This window comes from Camelina sativa, chromosome 20, assembly GCF_030686135.1.
Source record: "Camelina sativa cultivar CO46 ecotype springtype chromosome 20, ASM3068613v1".
Lineage (NCBI taxonomy): Eukaryota > Viridiplantae > Streptophyta > Magnoliopsida > Brassicales > Brassicaceae > Camelina > Camelina sativa.
In genome coordinates, this window is record NC_141899.1 from 28053835 (window position 1) to 28073756 (window position 19922).

Below are 19922 nucleotides of genomic sequence, written 5' to 3' on the forward strand. Positions count from 1 at the left end.
TTCCAATCTCTCAAGAACAGCCAAGAATCTCACCAAAAATCACTAAAAAGCTCAAGAACACACTTTTTCCTCTTTTTCTCTCAAAAGCGTTAAACAGCGACAAAAGAACTTCCCCAAAACCCTTCTGGTCGACAAAACACTTAAATATCTCGGTTTAGTGGTTTTCCCTAAACCAAACCGGTCCAAATCGATTAAAAACTCAATCTGGTCGAACCGGAAAATTGGTGGTGTCGACCGACACCCCCTAGGTGTCGATCGACACCCATCCCCAAAAACCAATTTTTGGTTCGCGGATGTTACACATCTACAGCGGGCCAATCTTCAGGAGACTGCACCATCGCCAGTAGATCAGCACAGTCCGTCTCGAAATACTGACAGTCAACACCAGACGCTAAAATAGTTGCCATCGCCCAAAGCAACGTCTGAAGCTCCGAATGAAGAGGTGAAAGACCGCGTCGCTGACTCCGTGCTCCCAATAACAACGTTACATCTTCACTATTGCACAACCACCAGCCGAGCCCTTCCAAAGGATCTGATATTATTGTGTATGTTTAACTCAGTCAAACAATAAACAATACATAGTCTATGCTTAATTATTACAATTCAATTTTGAATTTTTAACAATAATTTTATTTTTAACATTAGTTTTACTAATATATATTATTTAAAATTTTTAGTGAGAACTTTGACCAAAACATGCCTTATTTTTATTTTAGAATTAAGAAAATAATAGAAATATAAGAGAAAAATTCAAGTCAATTTGTTTTTTTCTAAATATTTGTAATTTGTTTACACAATCACTTTGACTAATAATAATAACTAAGTTTTAAATCTGCGCTACGCTACATATCCTTTTATGTCTATAAAAAAATTTAAAACTTAAAAATCATTTAAATAACTATATACTGATAAATGATATTCAAAAGTATTATAGTATGCAAAAGTTTTAGATAATATACAAAAGTATTATAACTTATCTGTTTTCATTTTCTTAACAAAATATTCTTTTATTTATAATTTATGCATCATTTATGTTTTTTTATAAAATTAATAAGAAAACAAAAAATAATATAAGATTATTTAGGCCATGAATGAAATGAGTTTTTAAATTGGTTTTTACCTTATGGTTTTTAAATTTTATTTTATGGTTTCTAAATATTTGGTTTTTGGTTTTTACTAAAAAGTCTAAAACAATTTTAAAAATAATAATAAAAATTGAAAATGAGAAAAAACACTCATAAGTAGGAAAACCACTATAAGATGTTTTTTGGTTTTTCTTTGTAAATAGTAAAATCTGCCAAAAAAAACTAAATTCCCTAGTTTTTAGAGAAACCAATTTTATAAAATCTTGAATGACGGTAAATTTGATTTTTAGAAAAACTAAAACCAAAAGCTACTTAAATAATATATTAAGGAGCCGTCTCCGGCGAAGGATCCGACGAAATCTGAAGGAGAATAAAAATACGAATCTGCTCCGGTTGTGGCCAGCTCAGATTCAAAGTCTTGATATGATTCGAAATATGAGTCTGAGCCAACTCCTACTGCTGTCGTTGCTGACTCAAGAGTGCTTATGCTCCGGTTGCTTATTGTTAAAGGCTGAGATTCTAAGGGAGATGACTTTTCCAATCTCTTAATATGACTAGAGAATATGAGCAGAGAGAGACATAATCTAATCTATGGATTTGCTCCTTTTGTCTTTTTGGTTTGATGTTAGATAATCGGCTAATTAGTAAGTATCTATTACATTGAGTATTTTGTGACCAAAATGGAATATACTCTTTCGTTTGTTGTCATAATAGTTTAATAACTAGTTAGTAACCCGTACTACAGTACGGGCAAAATATTTTATATAATTATATTATTTTAATTATATAATTCAAGTATTTGTACAGTATTGGTACTAAATCCAAATATCGGATTTCAATTTGCTTTTAATTTTGATTATTACGCGTATATAACCTAGACGTATCTATTTTGGAACGGAAAACACATCATTTCCTATTCCGTCCTTTATCATGTCCCATTCCGTTTCATTTGGTCTCATATCCATCAAAAGTTTTCTCTCTTGTGATCATTCTCTTTTAAATAATTTGTTAGTCAATATATTTGATAGAGATTAGGTAAGAAATTTAGATGGATACCCGAATTCTTCTTGAATAGTTAATTTTTATTTAGTTAGTTGAAATTATCCAAGAAGAATTATAATTTTACAAAACTATCTAACTGCTTTAAAAAAAATACCAAAAATCTGAAAGTACCCTTTACAAAGTGGCTAGTTACTTCACAAAATATATAAAGTCTTTATTTGAGTATTTAATTTATATAGTTAGTGAGAATTATATTTCTCAAAACCTCTCAAAATATTTTCAAAAATATCCAAAATTCTCAAAATACTCATCTCATATTAGTTATTTACATGTCACATAGTAAAAAAAAATTTGAAAATCGTTTAAGTGCAATTTTTTTAACTATTATATGAATTATCCGTTTCCGTCGCACATCCCAAATTAATCATAATTTCATTTACCTGTTATATCAAATTTTTTAGTTTTATATGTTTTCTGTGTAGTGGCACACCAAAAAAAAAAAGTTTTTTCTTTATTAGGTATTGACAATAATGATTTCTCATGAAATGTAATTTATTACATACTAGGTTGAGTCTCGTGCGTTGCACGAGATTATTATATTAATTTATTTTCTGGTTAAAAGTCATTAAGAATAAATTAATTTTTTAAAATAAATTTCGAGAGACTTTACAATTTGAAGATCATACCAATAAAGTTTATTTGTATCGAGAAACTTTGTTTTTTTGGTTAAAAGTTATTAGGGTTTTGGAATTGTTTTATTTGTATTCATTAACTATATAGTTAATGTTAAATGATCAATTTATCCTTTTCTAAATTATGAACAATTTAAAAAACCTTTTTAAAAGTTTAAATTATTATATTATTTATGTTTTTATTGAATTTTAAATAGTATTATAGTTTATACTATTTGTATTCTATAATTAGGACATGTTATTTTGTGATTGCAAAATAGAGTGTCGATATTTTGAGTTCCTCGTAGATCTTGAAGACAAGTTGATTGTTATTTCTAGGTCTTAAATTACTGCTTCCACATCAAGTGTTCTTGTTTCATTGGATTGTAGTATTCGCTTTCAAAGAAGACGTTGAGTGGTTGTGGGTTAGCTGGTCCAAATGATAGGATAGATGCGTGTATAAAATCTATCAAATTATTCATGAAAGGTAATACAAAAATTGGTTATGTTTATGAAATGTGGATTGTTGGAATATGAGATTGTGTAGCTGATGTTGTTTTTTTTGTCGATATTTGAGTTTTATATTAAAGTGTGAGTTTAGAAGAGTTTAGACATTACTATATTTTATGGCAATCTTTGGTAATTTAGTTTGGAGATAAGAATAAGATAGGACTTCAATTAAGCATAGATGCCATTAGAGAAAACTTTTTAATTTTAAAATCTAAGATAGTTGTATGTAAGTTGTAATAGGTTGATTATGAAAATGTTTTTTTTAGGGATAATAGAGATGTATCTTCAAAAAAAAAATGTAAGATATATATCATATAGTATCTAAAGTTAAAATTTACAATTAAGCTTTTCTAATAATATTAAATTTTGTTTTTTTTTGACACATACAACAATAACAACCAACCAAGAAAAACACAAAAAAATGTATAATATTTAAGAAAGAGTGAAAGAGCATGAGAAAATGAGTATTCATAGGATGGGAAGTCATGGGAGTTACAATTTAGAAACAAAAAGTATGGGAGTTAATTGTAATTTATTATTTGTTGAAAAAAAATGAATAGAGAAATAAAGTTAATGCAAATTTATTTTATTTCAGTTTTAATATTAAAGTGTGAGTTAAATGTATATGATAAAATGTGTTTTATTTATGGTTTAATTTGAAATAATTTTATCAACTAACTAACTCCGAATCAACCTCCAGCTCAAGCCGTGTTACTCTCTTTTCCCAAGCAATATGGAGACCGTAATACACTTCCCATAACTCCGCTAAAGGCGCAGAACAAATTCCTATGTTCAAAGCAAAACCTCTGCACCATTGCCCCATCCTATCTTGCAGTACTCCTCCAGCTGTGGCCAGACCCGGATTCTCATGTGAAGCCCCGTCAGTGTTCGGCTTCACCCATCCATCACCCGGAGGTTTCCAACATATCATTCATTCCACTTGTTCACCCCCGCGGTTTCCTACCTGAGCAGCCTTATAAGCAGATTCCACTTCTTTTGCCATACTTGTAACAAACTTCACGTTGTCCCTGTACTTGCTCACTTTGTCAAAAAATGCGAACATCTCCACTTAATAATATTTAATTTGTTTTTTTTTAACACAAACAACAATAACCAACCAACCAACCAACCAAAATCGCAAAAATTTTATAATAGTTAAGATGAAGTGAAAGAGAATGAGAGAATGAAAAATGAATATTTATGGAATGGGAAGTGATGAGAGTTATAGTTTTGAAACTAAAAAGTATGAGAGTTAATTCTAATATATTGTGTGTTGAATAAAATTGAGTGGAGAAATAAAGTTAATGCAAATTTATTTTATTTCAGTTTTAATATTAAAGTGTGAGTTAAATGTATATGATTAAATGTGTTTAATTTATAGTTTAATTGGAAATAATTTTATCAATTTTATATTAAAGTGTGAGTTAAATTTATATGATTGAATGTATTTTATTTGTGGTTGCATTAGAAATAGTTTTTTAGTTTCATATGACAAAATGTGTGTTATTTATGGTTTAATTGGAAATATTTTATATCTTATTTCAATTGTAATACTAAAGTATGAGTTAAATGTATATGTTTAAATGTGTTTTATTTATTGTTTTGATTGAACCGTTTTAGCTTTATATTAAAGGGTGAGTTAAATTTAAATGATTGAATGTGTTTTATTTGTGATTTAATTGGAAATGTTTTTTTCAGTTTTATATTAAATTTTGAGTTAAATATATAAGATAAAATGTGTTTTACTTATGGTTTGATTGAATTTTCTTTTAAGGTTTCTATTAAAGTTTTAATTTTAAAATGTATGATTAAATGTTTTATTTTTGGATTAATTGAAAATATATTTTTTAGTTTTACATTTAAAGTGTGAGTTATATTTATTTAATTTAATATGTTTTATTGGTAGTTTAGTTAAATTTTTGGTGAATAAGTTTTTGGACAAGTGTTAGTTTTACAGTAGTTGTGGAAGAAAGTTTTAGGAGGTATCCTACTTTATTATATAAGAAAGTTTAATTTTAAAGTATAAGATTAAATGACTTATTTGTGGATTAATTGAAAATATATTTTTTTAGTTTTATGTTTAAAGTGTGAGTTATATGTATTTGATTAAATGTGTTTTATTGGTAGTTTAGTTAAAATTTTGGTGAACAAGTTTTTTGGACAGGTGTCAGTTTTATAGTTGCCATATGTCAAGCTGTGAAAGAATGGAGATATCGAGATTCCCTTCGACTCGGCTGATTCAAAATCTCGCAGAATTGAACAGATAAGGGGGGAAGGGGTGGGGAAGAGAGAGATGCGAGGAAGAGGAGAAGTCGGAAGTCATAGATTCCGTCGATTTTTATTCGAGAAGTCGAAAAAATTATGTGGCCCATTAATGATTTACATATCAATTGGCTTAAACATGAGATAAAACATTATTAAAAAAAAACAGAGAATTCAGAAGTGCCACGTGGCAGATAGATAGAGCTTGTTAGAGGTGTAACCCTACTTTATTATATTAGATATTAGATTGGCTTTCAACAAAGATAGTGATAATGAATCATAAAATTAGCTGTTTAATCATTGACTGCTGATGAATTTTTCAAAAATTTGGACAAAATACATGAATTTTTCATTTGAATATTGATTTTATATTTAGTTAGTAGAAATTATAATTCTCAAAAACATGCAAAATATTTTCAATAAAATCAGAAATCCTCAAAATATCCATCTCAAAATAGTTCTTTACCTGTCATGTATATCTCATCCTTGACTTTGAGTTCATTGTTTTTTCCATTGACCGTGATCAACACAATTGTGTATCTGCAACAATCAAATAGAGATAGGTAATCGTTTTTATGATTCCGACTTGAGTAATTTTCGAACTGTTCATGTTCTTTACTTAGCATAAATTACACCACTTTCCAGCAACTACTTGGCTAGGAAGTAACACACATAACTCCTTGAGTTTAATCCTTATTGAAGCTCTGTCACTTTGTAAGGACTATTGGCTTGTTGGATATCACGTAGGTATCTTTACTTTCCCCAAAAGACGTCAGATACGGCGCCGTAGAGCCCCCAAAGTTGGCTCCCCTACACATCCTTTATCTCCATCTTTCTTTACACTTTCTTTCCCTTTTCCCCCTTTAGCTTCCCAGATCTGACCTGTCTTGGCTTCTCCACCACAATCAAGACTTGCCACAACAGCAGCATGAGTCCCCAGACCCACCATTGGTTTTCACCACTCCACTGCCTCTTTCTCTCTCCTCTCCATCACGATTTACTCTTTTCTTCACATCATTTCCACCAAGGAGCATCAGAGTCCTCTCACCTCTGCTCACGTCTCTCTCTGCTAATCCATGTCCTTTGTTTCTCTGTTTTCATCCGACGGCGTCTGGTTGAATTTGTGTTATTTGCAAAATCACAACCCTTCTCCCTTTGTGGATTTTTTGGTTAGCAAAATTGAGTTATTTTCCAGTTAGGTTTTGAACTATTTAAATTATGTAAATAATTAATTAAAAGATATGTTTAACATTTACTAAAAAATAATTTAAAAAATAACATGATACGTATTATTAATGAAATTATCTAATTCTTTGTGTTCTTTCTACCGCTCTCTAGTAGTTTCTTAGAACACCTCCATCGGTTACATACTTACATTTCAGAAGGTATCTAAAAAAAATTTTAAAAAGAAAAGAATGAAGATAACATAGGTCGGTTCTCATTTGAGAACCTATAAGATACTCCATAGAAACTCTTATAGGAAAGCCCTACTCACTCCGGGAAACATCTGTACCCGAATCCACTAGAATCAAGCTTATATAATTGGCTTCTACATAGAGCTTTTACATTCACAACTCAAACCCTACACGCATTGAAAATTCTCCCTTCCATCTCACCCACTCACTGCTTTTTCCTCTTTTGTTCGAACATCACTTGCAGGTTACATTTACATAACACACAGTTTCATTAACAAGGAAACAATGAGTTGGCGCCAGCACGTTTCCTTGAATGACTCGTACGAAGATCGATGGGCTGTCTTGGTGTTGGGCCTTGTGGTCAAATTTCGAATCAAAACCTGTGATTGCTTGAGAGTCTTCTCTTGCCTTCTCTTCTCAACTTGAAAACTCGAAGACAAACTCTCACAAATACAATGATTATTCGTGGAAACGTACTACTCAATCATTCTATAGGTTGTTTCTAATCTTGTATCTTAAAGTCTACTGTTTTAATTCTCAGCAGTGTGGTTGTAATATTGTGGAGTTTCCACTGTTGTTTACTGTGTTACCTTCTGGTATATACAAAATGAAACTTTAGGAAAAAAAAAAAATCATTCTATAATATTCCTTTATTCTTCGTGTCAAACCGAATGTTTCACAAATCCACCTTCAAAGTTCCAATACTTTAATAATACTTTGTAAGAAAAGGAGTTGTAGAATTTTTTGCCATTCGAATTGTTTATCCACCGATTCATTGACCAAGACCAGGAGAATATAAAATCCCACCAACTCTTCTTGTTTGTCTTAAAGTGTACCAACTCTTCAGTTGGTGAAAGCAAAGGTTAATTGGACTTTTCAAAAAGTCCAAACTAGTAAAGGATAAACGTTAATCTCCAGGTTCACCAACCAAGACATATTTGTCTACTGTCCGTATATATTATTCATCCATGCAAGGCCACTAGACCTCAATACTTCCACAATGGATTCTTCATCATCAGTAAAAATCGTCTCAAAATGTTTCGTGAAACCCAAAACCATACCGGAAGAATCAAAGAAACCTTACTATTTATCCCCATGGGACTACGCGATGATCTCAGTTCAGTATATCCAAAAAGGTCTCCTCTTTCACAAGCCACCACTTGACTCCATTGACACTCTTCTTGAGAAGCTGAGAGAGTCTTTTGCGGTCGCGCTCGTCCATTTCTACCCTCTCTCCGGTCGCCTCTCGTCCCTGACAACGGAAAACCCGAAATCATACTCTGTGTTTGTGGATTGTAACAATAGCCCTGGAGCTGGGTTCATCTACGCGACCTCGGATTTATGTGTAGAAGATATCGTGGGTGCAAAGTATGTTCCTTTGGTTGTTCAATCTTTCTTTGACCATCACAAAGCTGTGAATCATGATGGACACACCATGAGCCTCTTATCAGTCCAGGTTTGTTATATTCTTCTTTTTCGTATGGTTCGGTTTGACCTGTTTCACAACTTTTTTTTGTTTTGTTTTGGATATGAATGAAACCAAATATATCAAATTGGTTGACATTTTTACTGGTTTCTGTCCGGTTTTGACCGGTTAAACCAGATTATACACTCTAATTTCTTATACAGTCCAAACTACAAGTACAATTGATTACGAATTTTAAGGGTGTTTGTACACTTGTGTAGGTGACAGAATTGGTAGATGGAGTTATCATAGGACTATCAATGAACCACGCGATGGGAGACGGTACTTCATTCTGGAAGTTCTTTACGGCTTGGTCAGAAGTCTTCCAAGGACAAGAGAGCAACAAGGAGGATGACTTGTGTCTTAAGAATCCACCCTTCTTAAAACGTTACATCCCTGAAGGACACGGTCCCCTCTTCAGCCTTCCCTATAGCCATCCTGATGAATTTATCAGACCCTATGAATCTCCAATTCTCAAGGAAAGAATATTCTGTTTCTCATCAGAAACCATAAAATTGCTTAAAGCAAAGGTCAACCAAATATGCGGAACAACCACCATTTCTTCTTTCCAATCGCTAACCGCGGTTATATGGAGATGCATAGCTAGGGCGCGGAGATTACCTGTGGATCGAGAAACAAGTTGTAGACTAGCTGCTGACAACAGAGGAAGAATGGATCCACCGCTTCACAAGGAATACTTTGGAAACTGCCTCTGTACTTTGAGAACGGCTGCAAAAGCTGGCGAGCTGTTGGAGAATGATCTTGGATGGGCTGCTATGAAAGTGCATCAAGCAGTAGCTGAACATTCTAGTGAAAAAGTATATCAGATGATTGATCAATGGTTAAAGTCTCCTTATATATACCACATTGATCGGCTTTTTGAACCGATGAGCGTTATGATGGGAAGCTCGCCGAGGTTTAACAAGTACGGTTGTGAATTTGGGATGGGAAAAGGAGTGACGCTTAGAAGTGGCTACGCGCATAAGTTTGATGGAAAAGTATCAGCTTATCCAGGAAGAGAAGGAGCGGCAAGTATAGATTTAGAGGTATGTCTTGTCCCAGAATTTATGGATGCTTTGGAATCAGATGAAGAGTTCATGTCTCTTGTTTCCCTCTGATAAATTACCAAGTTTTTCTTTCTTCTTTCAATAAATTCTAGAGTTTGGCAATCATGCGCCTTTGCTCAATGTTATTTCAACTGTAATGTTTGTAGTTCGAGTCAAGAAGCAACAGTGCATTGAACAGGAAAACAAAGACTCAGTCGCATCACTCCCTCCTTCACATTGTAAAGGATTTATTGAAAAACAAGAGAACTAACTCTTACCGAGAAATTGATCAAATCAAGTGGTTGGCGCAAGAAGGGGCAGGATCAAGTTAGGAACGTGAGCTTGATGATCCTCAAGACGTCCCTTAACAGATTCACCATCCCAACGAACAAGAGTTGGTACTCCGGTGAGCTTAAACCGTGGATCAACTCTCCACGGATGCGCCGGAGTCCTCCACGTCGGTCTATCTCCGGCGTAAGCACGGATCAGATTCACCTCCTCTGGAAACTCCTCTAGAGTCTTGAAAATCACAGGTTCAGCTCTAACACAGTCTGATTCACACAAAAATAAAAAACCATTGAATCGATCAAGATGATAAAATCGCTTGAAAATTGAAACAAACCCTAAGAGACAGAGAGACCTGGACACCAGCTGCGACCGGTGGTGGGTTCATCGTCGGCGAGGAAGAGTATGAAATTGATCTTGCTGCGATTGGTTTCGTCCGATTTCAGTTCTTGCAACACTGATTCTAAGGTTGATGGATTCGCGTCGATCTTCTTCACCGTCATTTTCTTCTACTTCCTTCTTCTTCTCCAACGATTCTGATTTCGCTACCAATTTTAGTATTTTCTAACCTTTTCTTATTGGGCCGCGCTACTCAAATTAAGGCCCAAATTATTATTATCTTTCTTGTCAACAGCTACCATAGTCTTTTGTAGGCCTGGGAATCCGAACCGAACCGAATTGTCTGAACCGAACTCAGATTCGGACAATTCGGTTCGGTTATATTTGTTTTTTGATTCCGATCGGAATGGTTTTCAAAAAATTTTGGTTTGTCTTCGGTTCGGTTCGGAGAGACAAAACCGACGGAAACCCGAAATTTAACCCTAGGTATATTAGCTAATACACCGGTTTATTTCATTAGTTCTAACCCTAAACCTAATCTATCTAAACTCTTCCTCTTAGCGGCGACAGAGAAAGACATTCTCGAGTTTCTGATCCGATCCTGTGTTGTCCCGATCAACCTTGTGTTTAATCTTCAGTGTAAGTTCTTTTGTCTTAATCCTTTTGTTCTAAAGCATCGTGTAATCCTTTTGTCTTAATCCTTTTGTTTTATTGTTGTCCGTCTTTGATTCGTTGTATAGCTCTAGGATTTGTTGTTCTTTGTTTCATTCTTTGCTTTTGATGTCCGATAGTTGGGTTTGGTTTCATTCTTTGCTTATGTTGGGTTTGGTTTCATTCGTTGGGTTTGGTTTCATTCTTTGCTTATGTTGTCCGATTAGAACTAAGTATCCTTTGGTTTCATTGTTTGCCTTTGATGTCTGATAGTTATAGTTAGAACTAAGTATGTGTTGTTACTTATTAGAACTAAGTATGTCTTGTTCTTTGTTTCATTCTTTGCTTTTGATGTCCGATAGTTGTAGTTAGAACTAAGTATGTGTTGTTACTTGTTAGAACTAAGTATGTGTTGTTACTTGTTAGAACTAAGTATGTCTTGTTCTTGGTTTCATTCTTTGCTTTTGATGTCTGTTGTAGTTAGAACTAAGTATGTGTTGGGTTTGGTTTCATTGTTTGCTTTTGATGTCCGATAGTGTTAGTCTTTAGACTTGTACTGATCTATGCTTTTGTTTGTACTGTTAGTGTTAGTCTTTAGACTTGTACTGATCTATGCTTTTGTTTGTACTGTTAGTGTTAGTCTTTAGACTTGGACTGATCTTTGCTTTTGTTTGTACTGTTAGTGTTAGTCTTTAGACTTGGACTGATCTTTTTCACTTGTTGTTTTTAACAGATGTCTCATGACTCTGGGGAAGAGAACATTGACCCGGTTCTACAAGAAGAGATTGATGATGGTCCGACAGCTTCTCCAGTTGGTGGGAAGAGACGACGAACTCAGGCTACAACTTCTACTGTACCGTCTCAACCGAGGAAAAAGCCAGCTCATAGATCTCCGGTTTGGGAGCATTTTATTCAGCAAGCACATGATCAGGCCCTCGCCAACTGTCGGTACTGTGGTCAAGCTCTAGAATGTGACACAGTGATTCATGGAACAAGTGCAATGAAGAATCACATTAGTAGGTGTAAGTTGTACAAGATGCATCTAGAGAGTGGTACTCAGAGTGTGTTGGCTGGTGATAGCAGTGGTGTAATGACTGCAATCAAGTATGATCAAGCTTTGTTCAGAAGGTCTGTGAATGAGATGATCGTTCTTAATGAGCTGCCGTTTGCATTTGTGGAGTCTGAGGGTTTTAGGAGATTTTGCAGCAACATGCTTCCCATGTATACGGTCCATTGCAGGAAGACAGCCACAACAGATATATACAGTATGTATCTGAGAGAGAAAGGAGCTTTGAAGGAGCTGTTTGGTAAGGAGAAGCAGAGAGTGTCTATGACAACCGATATATGGGTAGCTCCCACGACTTCTTGTAGCTACATGGTGGTAACAGCCCACTGGATTGACAGAGATTGGAAGTTGCAGAAGAGGATTATCAGTTTCAAGCCAGTGACAGATCACAAAGGTGATACAATTGCTGAGCATTTGGTAGCCTGTCTTGAAGAATGGGGAATTGAGAAGGTCTTCACAGGAACAGTGGATAACGCTAAGGGGAATGACAAGGCTCTAAGGGTATTCACTGATGCTTTGATCATGAGAGGACCTGATGCTTTAGTTAGTAATGGTGATTATCTTCATATGCGGTGCTGTGCGCATGTCCTCAACTTGATAGTGAGGGATGGTTTATCCAAAGCAAAAAGGAGTATAGTGTCCATCAGAAATGCGATTAAGTATGTGAGATCATCAGGTGATCGGTTGAAGTCATTCCTGTTGAGGGTCGACACAGAGAACGTAGGTCGAGGAAGCTTATGTCTTGATGTTGCAACCAGGTGGAACTCGACTTATCTAATGCTCACAGCCGCAATTAAGTTTAGGGTTGCATTTGAAAAGATGCTGGCTGAAGACAAGTTGTATAACGACTACTTCATGGAGACTGAAGAGAATAGTGAGGAGAATGGTGATGAAGCTGAATTCCCAGGGCAGAAGCGTATTGGTCCTCCTAATTTTGCTGATTGGGATCAAGTGCAGAGGTTAGTTAAGTTCTTGAAGATCTTTTTCAACTGCACTTTGTCTTTCTCAGCCAGCAAATCAGTGACCTCTACTCTTTGTTATAATGAGATTGTGACAATTGAGAGGAATCTTATCAATCTAAGCACCACTGGTGATGTGCTACTAAAGACAGAGGCAATGATGATGAGGAGTAAGTTTGAAAAATATTGGGATGGTCTCCTAAACATGAATCCGCTTGTCATCATCGCAAGTGTGTGTGATCCTAGAAACAAGATGTAGTTTGCTGGTCTTTGCTTCGACAAGCTTTATGGAAAAGACAGTGTCGAAAGTACTCATCTAAGATCATCAATTAAGGGTGTGATGAAGAAGATGTATGCAGAGTATGTGGTGAAGTTGAGTGTAAGTGAACAAGTTGTACCAACTACTGGTGGGGTCGTAGCTGATGCTGGAATACCAGCAACTGATTTGTATGATTTGTCGGATGAGGATGGTTATGAGAGGATGGATACGCTGTACTCTGAGATGGTGGCTGAATGCACAAATGAAGAATGTAGCAGTGAGCTAGATATTTACTTGTTGGAGAAACCAGTGCCAAGGACTGTAACTGCTTTGGGATTGGACTTTGATGTTCTATTTTGGTGGGGGCGAAACAGTTCTAAATTCCCTGTCTTATCTGAGCTAGCTAGAGATATCCTTGCTGTTCAAGTATCTTCGGTTGCTTCTGAATCCGCATTTAGCACAAGTGGTCGGATCTTGGACCCGTATCGCAGTTCTATGTCACCTTTTATGGTTGAGTCGTTGGTTTGCACCCAACAGTGGCTGAGGAATACCATTCAAGCAGAGAAATTAGCAAGCTTAGTTCAGATGTTTGAAGAATTGCAGTTTCATGAGTCCTTAGGTAACCCATTTCTCTTAATTCTTACCTTTTTCATTACTTTTTTGTGGATTAATGACTAATTTTGCAACATTTTCCTTGTGTAGCTACACAGAATGCGACTCATCCAATTGCGGATCCGTGATCTAGAAAAGAACAAGGGAGACTAGAACCAAATAATGATAGTAAAAGGTTGTCTCTCTTTCTCTACATCTTTTGCATAAAAAAACTCATAACAGTTAACTATTTTTTGGAATGAAGTAAGTAGAGAATGACAATATACCAAATGCCTAGAGGTAAGAGGAAAGGATCATTGGTATATTGTCAATTCTCATTCTCTCTATTAACTTTTGGCAAGTGACTTGACTTTTGGCAATTGTCTCCTAATATCTTTGTGACATTCATGGAGACTTTTGTAAGTGTGGTTTTTTGTAAATTGTCTTATGTATAAGAGAAGTAGGATTGACTGATGAACACTTGAACTTGTTGTTTTTTGTAAACATGACTTGTATGCTATCTTAAGCAGTTAAATGTCATGAATCATATTCTATTTAGTTGTTGTTGTGTTGTGTTTGTTCGACATTGTTGGTTTATTGACAAGTTTCACTTAAAATCGAAATAACCGTGTCCAAACCGAACCGAACCGATCGATTAGTCGGTTAGATTCGGTAGAGTTTTCAGATTCCGAATAACCCGATAACCGAATAAACCGACCCGAATTAACCGAATAAACCGAATTCGCAGGCCTAGTCTTTTGTTCTAAACATACCATCAAAATATTTTTTCCCAAAAATAACAAAAAATTAAAACTAAATTTTCAACATCAAAACTAAACCCTAACTCCTTAATACTAAATCCTACTTCCTAAAAGCTATACTTTAAATCTAAAATAATCAACCCAAACCTAAAAAACAAAATTTCTACACCTCTTAAAATCATTTTTTTGTTTGCGGTATTTTAGAAAAGATAGAAATTTTGTGATATTTTTAAAAAATATATTATAGGTGACAAAAAAAATGGTATTAATTAATAATGGTATTTTTGGGTTGTATTCTTCATTGTAATCATACTCTGTTTTTTTTTTTTTTGAAAAATGTAATAATACTCTGCTAACTCACAGGCACATGGTTTTATTTACATCCGTGTCTTTCTCTATGGTTTTCAAATTACCTTTTTTACTTATTAAATTAATTTGTTTGCATGGAAATGAAAATATATTAATATATCATAAGATGATTAATTGATAAAATAGTGTAAACAGTTGCTGCAAAGTTCATAATTAGGAAATAAGCAAAAACAAATCCGACTAAATCAGGAATTAATGTTGTTCATTACTACTTTTTAGCCAATAAAATGATGTTGATGTCATTAGTGTTTTCACATATCGGATTAAGTTATGTAACACAACTTTTGTTTAGATGGAACAGTTATTCGTTACGAATGATTTTTCTACGTACATCTACTTGAAAACTAATGGAAACAATCTTAGTAATTATGTTCCTCGAGCTTTCAATTTACATAGACTAGGAGTCTATAGCCACGCTATTGTAAGCTTGTTGTATAAACAATTTTTTTTTTAACATTTGATACATTAACTCACATTTTACTATAAAGTCATAATTGAAATCATATAAGTTATGCATTAACTATTTTTGTTCACTAACTCTTTTCAAACACACTATAAACTAGAATTAAAACTCTAATAATTTAGGCTATGAATGGTAACATGACTAGTTAGTTTTTCGTAAAATTGGTTTATGCACCGTTCACAAAAAAATTGTTATAGTTTGTGTTATTTCAAAATAACAAAAAGATGTGTTTGCGATTTTTTAGGAAGGATACTCCTTCCGTTTTTTATTAGTTGTCGTTCTAGAGTTAAAATTTTGTACCATAATACTTGTCGTTTTAGATTTCCAATGCAAATGTTTTGTAAATATTCCAATTTTATCCAATTGTTTTAATGTTTTAACTATTAAAAAATTAGAAAATATATTAAGAAAAAACTAAAACAATAAAATTAATGGTTTTCTTAATTTATGTGAAACAACCTTAAACGACAACTAATAAAAAATGGAAAGAGTATTAATTAATTGACCGTAGTTACTTATTTATGTGACCACCAATTATCCAACGGTTTTGCTTCCAATAAAGCATTGGATAAAGTCAAATATTGAATTATTATTTTCTGTTTAATTTATACTAATAATAAATGAATAATTTTAAATTTATGACTAATAATAATCAAACTCTATGCTAAACCTATTTTTAATGTTTTTTTAAAGTTCTTATAAATAAATTACTTTTTAAAAAACTTTAAAACACTTCCAAGCACGGACATCGAAACACATCCACCATCAAACATGTTTTGGCGCCGGCGTCGGGATACTTGTAATACCCCCGAACCGTTCTACCGGCCGGACAAACCGCGGACCTGCCCGGAGGTTGTCACAGAGGACAACTGCCTGCGATCCGGCCGAGGTACCACCAACGAATTAGGTTCCCCAACCATTCCACCGACAGCCGCCTACCTGTTACGTACGTCCCTTAGGCTTTTCAACCCTCGGAACACACTCGACGTTGTGCTAGTCTGGACTAGACCGTACCATTTCTACTTGTCCGAATATATATATGAAAATATCTCGATTTATTACTTAAGTAAAATGTTTACAAATCAACAAAAATACGTAAGTAAAACAGTTGGATCTATTCAAAGAATAACAAAGACTGCTCTTGAGAAATAAATCGACTAGTTTGCTAGGATTTGTAAAAATATCTGTAAGACCTCTCGTATTTGCTTCATCTGGGGTGATAGGTATTTGCCCCACTCCCAAAATACACCAAAAGAAAGTACAAACTTGCGTAGCTATTCACATTTCTCTCCTGACCTGAAGAAAGGAAAAGAGAAGGGGGTGAGTAAAACGAGTTTCTCAGTGAGGAGATCAACTCTGCCCACTGGTATGCAATAAACGTGTTCCAAACATAAACACGACCATTACTTAGCATAAAATCAGAACGTATAACCATCAAACAATCATCACATCGATGATATGTAGCGTAACTCATTTATACACATCTTTATCTCGTTATCATGCAATCATGCACCTTAAATATCACACTTAGAGCAAGACCCTTGCGGCCTAACTACTCCCACACTCAGAACAAGGCCCTCATGGCACAACCTCTCCCACACTAACATTCTCATTTTTGTTCTCATACATATGTTTATGCAATTCGTAAACTTGTTTTAACATGTATCTGTAAACATTAAAATCTCATATTCGATTTACTAACAACCTAACTTCATCATGTAATCACAAACCACCCAAGGACAATTCTCGAGCCTATACTCAGCAACTATCGAAGAATATATAAGGAAATAGGCTACTACATATCCGCAAATACCCTCACCTGAATTTGGACTAAACGAGAAATGAAAAAAAAAAGCTGAAGCGACTAGCAACGATCTGAAACTTGCAGCAGAAGAAAACAGTTCAAACACAGATTAGGGTTTCTGATTTTTGACACAAGCAGATGATTCTTGTCCGACTAGCAATCAATGTAAAAGCTAAGGTGTACCTTTTCCGGTGAAAACGATGGCTCAGGTAGCTTCCCTAACACCCCTTCTATCTGACACAATCTTCAAGCTGCCTTAAAGTCCACATGTATCGCCGAAAATCTTTCACCAAAACCTCAGGTTGAAACTGGAAACTGGATCTAACACTTTGTTAATTTCTGGGTTTAGAAAATAATAATTTTTCACTAAATTTGATCATCATTTCCGGATTGGCATTACCTCGCATCAAAGTATCGTTTGTTGCTGCTTCTCCCTTGCAGAAAGATCTATCTAACGACCCCCAACTCACAATCTGATCCTTCAGTTTGACCGGAAACTGATCACCAATGTCCGTACTTGACACTGATCTTTCCTTCCTCTTTTTCCCTCAAAACACAATAGGCTGAAATATAAACCACTTATTCTCTCAAAAAGTAGAGAATAATATAAGAAGGTAATATAACAAGGTTATGTTTCCTTATCCAACAAAGTAGAGACAAACGGTGATGAGTGGTAGAGAACGGAGGTTGGCGGTGGCTCCGTTGGTGGTGACTAACAACCTCACGATGATGGTGACTTGAATTTCAGATTTTCAGAAGCTAGAGAGAGATCAAAGTTGGGACGTATGCTCTTAAGCGGCTGTGACGAGTAAGACAATATATACACCTATGTATACACTTACACGCTTTCGTTTTTTTTTTTATTAAAGAAGTTGGGCTTTTGATGGGCTGTATCAGGTCTCACACTATTGCTCTGAACCTCTTTAAGTGTCTTGGAAAGCTAGTTCTGAATCATTCTTGCCACCAGTTTGATTACGGTTTTGCCAATAGTCATTCTAAGTCATTGTTAGCTAGAGGCTTCAACATCTCTCAAACTGCCACCACTTTTATCCGTAGTGTATTATCCCTAACACCTTTAGGCATCAACCTCCATCATCTGCCACCTTTTGTGAAGCTCAGGTCTGCTTTAGTTATGTTTGTGTCATGCTGGCAACAAACTTTGTGTAGAATCCGTAATCTCTGTTCAGCCCCGTCTCAAAAAAATTTGTCCCTGGGCATACAAATTTTTAGGACCCTTTTCAACATAAATTTACTTTTTTCTTTTTTTTTTCTGGTCCCCATTTGCTTAATGTTTTTTTAAAAAAAAACTTTTGTCCCATGGCAATTGCCCCTCTTAGCCTAGGTATGAGCCGGGACTGTCTCTATTGCCAAGGCCTTATAAGAGAGGACCTACCAATTATGTTAAAGATGTACACTTCTTCATTGAGAAACATATCAAAAATAAAGCTTTATAGCATTCACCCCGCGACATGTATTGCTTCTTTGCATCTCCTCTCAAATTGCCAAAGGAGTGTGTATGGTCTTAGAGCTTCTTTGATCAACAATCGCCCTCGACATGTATTGCTAGCTACTTCAACCACCATCCACTCGCCTTGAACACCTTATCAACATCATTTAGTCATTGTTGGACAATGACCAATTGGTCTACCATCGATCTATTCTTAGAAGACACTTCAACAATCCTTGACCTCACATGTGGCAAACCGCTTTATAGCATTTACTTCAAAGCTCTCTTGGATCCCTTGTTGATCTCTTGGATCCTTTATTTGACACAAACAAATAATAAATAAATTACTTTCTTTTTGAGAAAAAATAATTCATTATTTCTTCACAAATAATCATTTTTAATATAAAAATATATTTATAGAAAATAAAAACTATAGTCAGTTTTAATCAGAATTTGATTACATTATATCATTCAAAATGTATAATATCTATTTTAAATAGATTTAATAATTTGAAAAATATTATAGTTTCCTCTATAACGAATTTATGTTAAAATTAATGTATTTTCACTATTTTAATGAAAAAAAGTTACATGATTATAATTTTTGATTACATGTATTTATAATATATAATTAAACTAGTTATGTATAAAATAATATGAAATCCGCACCACAAATAATTTTTAACCAATCAAACATTATTTTGCAATAGCCACATTTGTTCCGCAAATACATTTGTCCCACACATACCACTGTTCAACCGTACCACATTATTAAATCATTTGTCTCGCATAACCAAATCCGCTGTTACCATTCAGATCCTTAAATATTTAGTAAAGATAGTGAATGTAGACCATAAAAAATTGGTTTTCCATAGTGTTTCTTAAAAACATATCCCAGTCACCAATCAAGTATTTAAAAATAAATTAGTGTTCTTACAAAAAAAACAAAAAAAAACAAAAAAAAAACAAAATAAAGTATGCGAATTTTGGGACAGATTTAACACAAGACCGCGTTTCAATATAAAGACAGCGGACATGAATGATTACCACGACCAAAGTATTTTTGTCCGTTTGTAGTTTTGTTCGCACTTTTTTACCATTTGGGTTTTATCCCTACTAAAGTGGACTCAAAACAAAATAACATTAGAAATTTGAAAAAAAAAAAAACAAAAGTGGACAGAAAAACAGAAAAACAGAAAATCCGCATTTAAAAACAGTCCATGCACACAAGAAGAGAGGACAAGTCCGTAGAATAGTGGTTTGCTTTTGAAAAACCAATCAAATATTTTTGTTTTCTTTGGAGTTAAATTTTTTCTTATATTTTCTCTTTATTCAGTTTAAATTTTTATTATCGTAGTAGTAGGTTATACATTTCATTAATTTTTAAATAGATACATATATTTACTACCATTTACGCATCTTATAGTAAACCGCAAATAATTTCACGAATGAAATTTTATTTTGTACCGCTT

General features: G+C 34.3%; 2 protein-coding genes and 1 pseudogene across 4 annotated transcripts; 2 read left to right on the forward strand and 1 right to left on the reverse strand.

Moving 5' to 3' along the window:
• Positions 1-296: 296 nt before the first annotated feature.
• Positions 297-4199, reverse strand: LOC147919481 (uncharacterized). Its single transcript, XM_087503982.1, has 2 exons — positions 4010-4199; positions 297-532 (listed from the first exon to the last, which is right to left on the reverse strand). Exons 1-2 carry the CDS (start codon positions 4197-4199, stop codon positions 297-299), a joined length of 426 nt encoding a protein of 141 aa, XP_087360108.1.
• A 3684-nt stretch (positions 4200-7883) lies between these two features.
• LOC104771423 (putative acetyltransferase At3g50280) lies at positions 7884-10273 on the forward strand. 2 transcript variants are annotated; one of them, XM_087504531.1, is made up of 3 exons: positions 7885-8401; positions 8632-9456; positions 9624-10273. In XM_087504531.1, exons 1-3 carry the CDS (start codon positions 7946-7948, stop codon positions 9786-9788), a joined length of 1446 nt encoding a protein of 481 aa, XP_087360657.1. In that variant the 5' UTR covers positions 7885-7945; the 3' UTR covers positions 9789-10273. The 2 variants fall into 2 exon arrangements, with proteins under 2 accessions (XP_010494242.1, XP_087360657.1); XM_010495940.3 differs by having other exon boundaries at positions 7884-8401; positions 8632-9664.
• Positions 10274-10586: 313 nt separating this feature from the next.
• On the forward strand, positions 10587-13953 carry LOC104731736 (zinc finger BED domain-containing protein RICESLEEPER 2-like; annotated as a pseudogene). The gene is made up of 3 exons (XR_015592593.1): positions 10587-10719; positions 11465-13634; positions 13718-13953. The product of XR_015592593.1 is annotated as a zinc finger BED domain-containing protein RICESLEEPER 2-like (transcript).
• Positions 13954-19922: the final 5969 nt, after the last annotated feature.